Source organism: Oncorhynchus masou, chromosome 9 (genome assembly GCF_036934945.1).
Source record: "Oncorhynchus masou masou isolate Uvic2021 chromosome 9, UVic_Omas_1.1, whole genome shotgun sequence".
In the NCBI taxonomy this organism is placed as follows: Eukaryota; Metazoa; Chordata; class Actinopteri; order Salmoniformes; family Salmonidae; genus Oncorhynchus; species Oncorhynchus masou.
In genome coordinates, this window is record NC_088220.1 from 72,503,810 (window position 1) to 72,513,336 (window position 9,527).

The 9,527-nt window shown below is 44.4% G+C and overlaps 1 protein-coding gene across 1 annotated transcript in view; it reads left to right on the forward strand.

Annotated features, from left to right (window-relative positions):
* LOC135546596 (chloride channel protein 2-like) overlaps positions 1-9,527 on the forward strand; it is a 228,100-nt gene that overhangs the window by 121,188 nt on the left and 97,385 nt on the right. The window contains 3 exon segments of the mRNA XM_064975159.1: positions 7,808-7,939; positions 8,736-8,864; positions 8,936-9,069. Of these exon segments, the coding sequence (XP_064831231.1) occupies positions 7,808-7,939; positions 8,736-8,864; positions 8,936-9,069 (395 nt within the window).

Here is a 9,527-nt window from a genome sequence, read left to right on the forward strand (position 1 = left end):
TTTCCCATGCTTGTTCAATAACAAACAATTAATGAACATGCACCTGTGGAACGGTCGTTAAGACACTAACAGCTTAGACAGTAGGCAATTAAGGTCACAGTTATGAAAACTTAGGACACTAAAGAGGCATTTCTACTGACTCTGAAAAACACAAAAAAAAAGATGCCCAGGGTCCCTGCTCATCTGCTTGAACGTGTCTTAGGCATGCTGCAAGGAGGCATGAGGACTGCACATGTGACCAGGACAAAACATTGCATATCCGTACTGTGAGATGCCTAAGACAGCACTACAGGGAGACAGGGCGGACAGCTGATCATCCTCGCAGTGGCAGACCACGTGTAACAACACCTGCACAGGATCGGGACATCCGAACATCACCTGTGGGACAGGTATAGGATGGCAACAACAACTGCCTGAGTTACACCAGGAACGAACAATCCCTCCATCAGTGCTCAGACTGTCCGCAATAGGCTAAGAGAGGCTGGACTGAGGGCTTGTAGGCCTGTTGTAAGGCAGGTCCTCACCAGACATCACCGGCAACAACGTCAACCATGGGCACAAACCCACCGATGGACCAGACAGGACGGGCAAAAAGTGCTGTTAACTGATGAGTCATGGTTTTGTCTCTCCAGGGGTGATGGTCGGATTCGCATTTATTGTCGAAGGAATGAGCGTTACACCGAGGCCTGTACTCTGGAGCGGGATCGATTTGGAAGTGGAGGGTCCGTCATGCGGTGTGTCACAGCATCATCGGACTGAGCTTGTTACCTTTGCAGGCAATCTCAACTCTGTGCATTACAGGGAAGACATCCTCCTCCCTTATGTGGTACCCTTCCTGGAGGCTCAACCTGACATGTCCCTCCAGCATGACAATGCCACCAGCCATACTGCTCGTTCTGTGCGTGATTTCCTACAAGACAGGAATGTCAGTGTTCTGCCCGAATCTCAATCCCATTGAACGTCTCGGACTTGTTGGATCGGAGGGTAAGGGCTAGGGCCATTTCCCCCCCAGAAATGTCCGGGAACTTGCAGGTGCCTTGGTGGAAGAGTGCAGTAACATTTCACTGTAAGAACTGGCAAATCTGGTGCAGTCCATGAGGAGGAGATGCACTGCAGAACTTAATGCAGCATACTGATGGTTACTTTAGATTTTTACCCCCACCTTTGTTCAAGGACACATTCTTCCATTTCTGTTATCACATGTCTGTCGAACTTGTCTCAGTTGTTGATTCTTATGTTCCTACAAATATTTACACGTTAAATTTGCTTAAAATAAAAGCAGTTGACATTGAGTACGTTTCTTTTTTTGCTGAGTTTTTATTTTATTTTATTTATTATGTATGTGTGTGTGTACTCTGTACTTTGTTGAATCACGTTTGGCAGCTATAAGCATGGCACATGTATTTTTGGGAGTTTCTCACATTCTTCTCTACATATCCTGTCAAGCTCTGTCAGGTTGGATGGGGAGTGTTGCTGCGCAGCAATTTTCAGGTCTCTTCAGAGATGTTCAAGTCCTGGCTCTGGCTAGGCCACTCAAGGACATTGAGACTTGTCCCGAAGCCACTCTTGCGTTGTCTTGGCTGTATGGTAGTCTCCCAGTCCCATCCATTGAAAAGCATCCCCACAACATGATGCTGCCACCACCATGCTTCACCGTAGGGATGGTGCCAGGTTTTCCTCCAGACATGACGCTTGGCATTCAGGCCAAAGAGTTCAATCTTGGTTTCATCAGACCAGAGAGTCTTGTTTCTCATGGTCAGAGTCCTTTAGGTGCCTTTTGGAAAACTTCAAGCGGACTGTCATGCCTTTTTACTGAGAAGTGGCTTCTGTCTGGCCACTCTACCATAAAAGGCCTGATTGGTAGAGTACTGCAGAGATGTTTGTCCTTCTGGAAGGTTCTCCGATCTCCACAGAGGAACCCCCCCCCCCCCCCCCAATTGCTCAGTTTGGCCAGGCGGCCAGCTCTGGCTTGGTTTTGGCTTGTTTTTTGCTCTGACATGCACTGTCAACTGTGGGACCTTATATAGACGTGTGTGTGTGTGCCTTTCCAAATAATTTCCAATCAAGTTGTAGAAATGTCTCAAGTATGATCTATGGAAACAGGTTGCACCTGAGCTTCATTTCGAGTCTCATAGCAGTGTTTGAATACTTATGTAAATCATGTTTTTAGTTTTTTATACTTTTTCAAACATTTCTCGTTTTCACTTTATCATTATTGGGCATTGTGTGTAGATTGAGGATTTGTATGTATTTCATCAATTTTAAAATAAGGCTAAAGTTAAGGGGTCTGAATACTTTCCGAAAGCACTGTAATCAATCTCATAGGCCGAATTGTGCTGTAGAGGTATTTTTTTTAATTGCACACAAATATGCTGTGTCACATATTCCTAAAATAACATTGCAGGCCTGCGGTTGGGTTTGGGTCGGAGTTGGACAGAAAGCCAGCGGGTGCGGTATGAAAAGCTGCGGGTGCAGGCAGGAGCGGGATGAAGAAATCAGTCCCACACAGACATCTACTGTGCACCATGACAGTGAAGCCTGTAACGTTAGAGCTGTTTAGTGTGTCAGTGTGAAAAGTAAGGAATTAGCTAGAGAAACTGACAGATCGATAACCTTACATTGCCATACTGACTTATAAAAACCCATGTTGCACTAAAAAAACGTACCAAATCAGTCTTCAATCGTTTGGCAAATGGTTTCATCATTTGATTCAGTTCTAGTGTGATTGAGGCAAAAAGAATAACTACATTTGTTAACTTTTGGCCAGCTCTCTCGCTAACTGTACATCAACTGGCGAAAGCTAGCCAAGTTCATTTACTTCTGTTGAAACGGGACTAAACAAATGCTGCAAAACATGTCCATACAAACAACAGCTGTTAGATAGTAACAGCAGGTACCGCATATCGCTATCTGACAAAACTAGAGGCTGGAGCTGACCTGGCTGTGGTAGCTACTAGCTGGTGTAGCTTATTCATTCACCTCAGTTGAGAGGGGATGATACATTAGCTAACCAACATGTCAGTTAGAATACTAGCTCAGCACAGCAAATAAACACTAGTTTAGTTGTTTCCTGTTAAATTAAACTGCAGTTACCTTGCCAGCTACATCAATCAACTAAAGAGTAGCCAGTTTCTGCTCTGCTTTCTATTACAACTCTGTGAAAGAGCGCAACTCATACACACTGAATTAGGCTCAAATCTCTCATGCTGGTCCAGCTAGCCTTCCAGAAGCTTTGCCTTCATACAGCCTGTCAGCACGCTCTATGTTGTCCACGTGGTCTGTCTGAACACTCCAAACAGCTGACCGCTGAGTCGTCTGCATGGTCCTAAGGCACACCGTAGCTGCTTTATGTATCACATTATAATGATCAAACTAGAGGGGACAAAAATGCAATTTCAGAATGTGTGGGGGGGGGGGGGGGGTATGTCCCCCCCGTCCCCAGTGAAAGTTGCGTCCCTGTGTGAAGTCATCAGCTGGTTGTCTCCCCAGTGGTAAGTCGTTCCCCGTATGGAACATTTCTAATGTAGGTTATTTTTTGCTTTAGTATGCTATCACATTGCATAAAAAATGGGATGGCTAATTTGATTGTGGTGGGTAATGTTTCCGTATTCTGTCGGTACGGCGTATTCACAATTGGTGAATTATTTTCCCTTTTGCCCTAACTCATTTACTCACTGTGTTCAGTTTCCTTTCTCTCACTTGTTTATCTTCACTCATTCATTCTCACTCAGACATTAAGTGCATGGCGCTGGAAGCGGACACATTCTGTATCCAAGACGATCTAAGTTAGTCTCAGCAGGTATGTGGGTGTTATTGCTAGAGCCAGAAAGAGGGAAGGAGAGAGAGAAAGTGAACAAACAAGGCTAAAGGATAGTCTAAGGGAGACAGAGGAGATGGAGAAGTAAAGAAACTAGGGACAGAGAAGAAATGGAAAAGTCAAGTGGAAAGAGGGAGAAAGAAAAGAAAATACCAGTAAGGAGAGGAAGTCAAATACGAAGAGTTAGAAGGTAGAAAATGAAAAAAGGATGAGAGTAATGAAAGAAAAGTTAAAGCCGTGGTTTGAAGAGTGGTGAGATGGTGGGAGACAGGATGGGGTGAATGGAAAAAAGAGGAGAGGGATGGTGAAATAGCATGCAGGTTATTGCCTGCCATAAAGAATGAAACAGGTAAGTGTTGTAAGATGTGTACTGTGTACCCCAGGAAAACCAGTGAGTCATAGCAGCACAGACGGAGCTAACAACATTACTGCTCAGAGACCAGACAAGATTACAGCTGCTGCTGGTTTGAACACACACACTGTTAGTGAGCATTTCTCCTTTGCCAAGATAATCCATCCAGCTGACAGGTGTGGTATATCAAGAAGATGATTAAACAGCATAATCATTACACAGGTGTACCTTGTGCGGAGGACAATAAACACGCAGTTTTATCACCCAACACAATACCACAGATGTCTCAAGTTTTGAGGGAGTGTGCAATTGGCATGCTGACTGCAGGAATGTCCACCAGAGCTGTTGCCAGAGAATGTAATGTTAATTACTCTGCTATAAGATGCCTCAAACATTGTTTTAGAGAATTTGGCAGTACATCCAACCGGCCTCACAACAGTAGACCATGTGTAACCACACCAGCCCAGGACCTCCACATCTGGCTTCTTCACCTGCGGGATGGTCTGAGACGAGCCAGACAGCTGATGAAACTGTGGGTTTGCACAAGCGAAGAATTTCTGCACAAACTGTCAGAAACAGCCTCAGGGAAGCTCATCTGCATGCTTACCATTCTCACAAGGGTCTTGACCTGGCTGCAGTTCGGCATCGTAACCGACTTCAGTGGGAAAACATTCCACAGGCCACAATCAACAGCCTGATCAACTCTATATGAAGGAGATGTGTCATGCTGGATGAGGCAAATGGTGGTCAGACCAGATACTGACTGGTTTTCTGATCCACGCCCTTACTTTTTTTTAAGGTATCTGTGACCAGCAGATGCATATCTGTATTCCCAGTCGTGAACTCCATAGATTATGGCCTAATTTATTTATTTAAATTGACTGAGTTCCGTATGACCTGTAACTAAGTGAAATCTTTGAAATTGTTGCGTAATGATGAGTTTATTTTTGTTCATGTACAGTACCAGTCAGAAGTTCAAGGGTTTTCCTACATTTTGACAATGTTCTACATTTTAGAATTGTGAAGACATAAAAACTATGAAATAACACATATGGAATAATGTAGTAACCACAAAAGTGCTAAACAAATCAACATATATTTGACATACTTCAAAGTTGCTACCCTTTGCCTTGATGACAGCTTTGCATGCTCTTGGCATTCTCTCAACTAGCTTCATGAGGAATGCTTTTCCAACAGTCTTGGAGGAGTTCCCACATGCTGAGCACTTGTTGGCTTCTTTTCCTTCACTCTACACTCCAACCCATTGCAAACCATCACAATTGGGTTGAGGTCGGATGATTTTGGAAGCCAGGTCATCTGATGCAGCATTCCATCACCGTCCTTCAAAGTCAAATAGCCCTTACACAGCCTAGAGGTGTGTTTTGGGACATTGTCCTGTTGAAAAACAAATGATTGTCCCACTAAGCACAAACCAGATGGGATGGCGTATCGCTTCAGAATGCTGTGGTAGCCATGCTGGTAAAGTGTGCCTTGAATTCTAAATACATCACTGACAGTGTCACCAGCAAACACCATCTCACCTACCTCTATCTCCATGCTTCATGGTGGGAACCACACATGCGGCGATCATCCGTTCACCTACTCTGCGTCTCACACAGACACGGGGGCTGGAACCAAAAATCTCAAATTTGGACTCATCAGACCGAAGGACAGATTTCCACCGGTCTAATGTCCATTGCTCGTGTTTCAAGCAAGTCTGTTCTTCTTATTGGTGTCCTTTTAGTAGTTGACCATGAAGGCCTGATTCACGCAGTCTCCTCTGAACAGTGGATGTTGAGATGTGGCTGTTACTTGAACTATGTGAAGCATTTATTTGGGCTGCAATTTCTGAGGCTGGTAACGAATGAACTTATCCTCTGCAGCAGAGGAAATTCTGGGTCTTTCTTTCTTGTGGCAGTCCTCATGAGACAGCTTCAACATAGCGCTTGATGGTTTTTGAGACTGCACTTGAAATGTTCAAAGTTCTTGAAATGTTCAGCATTGACTGACCTTCATGTCTTAAAGTAATGATAGACTGTCGTCTCTCTTTGCTTATTTGAGCTGTTCTTGCCATAATATGGACTTGGTCTTTTTACCAAATAGGGCTATATTCTGTGTACCCCCTACCTTGTCACAACCCAACTGATTGGCTACTTTGAAGAATCTCAAATCAAATATATTTAGATTTTTTTTTTATGTTTGGTTACTACATGTTTCCTTGTGTTATTTCATAGTTTGATGTCTTCACTATTATTCTACAATGTAGAACATAGTCAAAATAAAGAAACATCTTGGAATGAGTTGGTGTTTCCAAAATGTTGATTGTACTGTATGTTTGCATGAACATGCTCTCGCACATACACATGCAAACACACACAGATAGCGGCAGGTAGCCTAGTGGTTAATTAAATAAAAAAAGGTCACTGGTTCGAATCCCCAAGCCGACTAGATTAAAAATCTCTGTGGCCTTGAGCAAGGCACTTAACCCTAATTGCTCTTGTTAGTCGCTCTAAGAGCGTCTGCTAAATTACTATTTTTTTATGTAAACCGTGACAAACACACACATCTCGCAAAACACTATCTCACACATGATGATTAGAGAACAGAAGGGGATTTTAGAACACAGCTGCGGCCGTGGGCGAGATGATGCAACACAAAGTGTTCTTCACTGCTTGTAAGCTGTGTGCGCTTGTGTGTTAGACTGTTAAGGTGTTGATTGGAGAGTGTGTACTGTAGTGTGCTAAAAACACGCATGTTGCTCTGTCGCCATCCTGCGCCACACAATATTCCATATATTGCTATGTCTGCTCCTCTCTGTCCCAAATCCATCCCTAAACGTCCACTTCAATGACCCTATTCCATTACATGTGCTATCAGCGTATTAATGATATACACCCCATTCCATGTCATCAACATTACAACCTGTTCCCCTATGCAATGGCACACACAGGCCGTACTATAGAGGAGGAGGAAAGTGGAGGGACAAATGGGGAGAGTAGTAATACTTCAGATGAGAAGGAAAAGAAAGAGGGAGGAAGAGGGGGATACAGAAATCCAGAATTCTCTCTTTCATCTGACAGAATCTTGTAGTGTAGTAAAGTAGGATTAGTGTGGTTTAGCACGTTGGTGAGATGAGAGGAGACTGAATAATATGACAGGGGAGCAGAGCAGGACTAATGTTAGGACAGTGTGGCGTGTCTGATGTGACAGTCCTTAAAGTAGAGAACTAGAGGACCCCTCCTGCTAGACATTCTCTTTGAGAGTGGAGAAATAAGGAAAGGAGTGAGTCGAGGGAAATAGGGGGGGGGGTGGTAGAGGTATTATGTGTGGGGGGGTGTATGGGAGAAAGAGCTGTGTGAATAAAACAGCCCCCATGTAAAAGGAGACTAGAGGTGTCTGTGCAAAAGTGAACATCGACGAATGGGTACTTGTGGGTGTAGGGGGTTACATTGTATTGTGGTCCTGACTCCAAGATGGGTAACGTAGTTTTAACAATGCTACACTTCTCTCCTCAGTCTGTAAGATGTGTTGGTTTGTTATATTGTAGTTCTGACTGACTTGACTCACTGGTACTGTCGTAGTAAGTGTTGTTGTTGTTGTCGTCTAACAGTGTGCACCTGTATCTCTCTTCCCTCCAGTCTGTACGGTGCGCTGTCAGAAGTTCCTCATCTCTCGTGTTGGTGAAGACTGGATCTTCCTCATCCTCCTGGGTCTATTCATGGCTCTGGTCAGCTGGGTGGTTGACTTCGCTATTGCCATCTGTCTACAAGGTGAGGGCTTTGGGGAGGTGAGGGCTTTGGGGAGGAGGTAGACTGCTTGGTCTACTGATGGCTCTAGTCAGCTGTACGGTCCCTCTGTCTGAATCATTTAATCTGACACATTTCCTGCATGCAGCTAAAGGAGACATTAAGCCACACTCAAGATAATCTCAGACACTGTGGTTCACGCACACACACCCGTCAAACCAGGGTGTGTGTTCATGATGAGCTGCAGTGCAGATTACTGTCTACCAGGGCTGCATGCAACTCTGTGTGTGTATGATTAGCTTAAATGTGGTTTAATTTAATCTTTGCAGCATTAAAATGTGTTTGTGTGTAGCATGTATGTGTGTTCAGAAGGTGTGTGGGTGTCAATGTGCTTTATCAAGCACACATTTACACACATTTCTGCAGTGTATGTGTATGTGTCAGATGGTAGACTGCATGTAGAGAAAGTGAAGAGGGGAGAGGAGTGAGTCATCTAGAAGCAAGACGCTCATCCAGACAAATTCCCCCTCCCTTTCTACACACACACACACACACGTTTGATCTCTCCATGTAAAGCAGTCATTTTTAGGAGAGGAGTCCTGCAGGTTCTACTTTTGTCAAATGTTTTGTCTCTGTACTCATGAGTAGGGCTGGGAATTGCCAGGGACCTCACAATACGATATTATCAGGATACTGCCAATACGATATGTATTGCAGTTCTCATGATGAATATATTTTATCACGATTTATATATTGGATATAGTTTAACTTTCTGATTGACATCAATTTGATATTGGTGTGTTTGTGTGTGTGTCCACAGCACAGAAGTGGATGTACGGAGGCCTGGAGAGTAATGTGTTTCTCCAGTACCTGGCCTGGGTCACCTACCCTGTGGTGCTCATCACCTTCTCAGCTGGCTTCACACAGCTGCTGGCCCCACAGGCCGTAGGTAAGACACACACATACACTGACTGACTGACTGACTGCATCAGAGCACCATAACCCCCTCTCCCCCTCTAGGTTCAGGTATCCCAGAGATGAAGACCATTCTGAGGGGTGTAGTGCTGAAAGAATACCTCACCTTTAAAACCTTTGTTGCCAAAGTCATCGGTCTCACCTGTGCCCTGGGCAGTGGCATGCCTCTGGGCAAGGAGGTAACACTCACACACACACACTCTCTACACACAGTACACGTGCACACGCGCTCGGTTAACATTCTTCTCACCTCTCTCACAGTCTTTTGACGCACACACATCCTCTTCTCACAGTCAAGCTTGTGTGAGTTTGCGTAGTTGTCACTTGTTGCTGTCTGTTCCAGGAGTTCCACTAGTTATTTAGACACACACTCCATTTGACAGCTAGCAGACGCAATCTGGCATGAAGACTCCTAAAATCAATCAATATATCTGTAATTCATAGGACAAGGGGTTCTAACAGTGAAGCTGTTACTATAATTTAATTATGCCAATGTGCTTTCATCAATTGAAAGCCCTTAATCTATTTTATGAGAATTTGTAAGATTTCTTGTTTGGAGAGTAGAGGGGGTGGGGGGTGGGAGGGGGATGGGGGGAGAGGGGGATGAAGGAGGGTGGAGAGGAGAGGGGGATGAAGG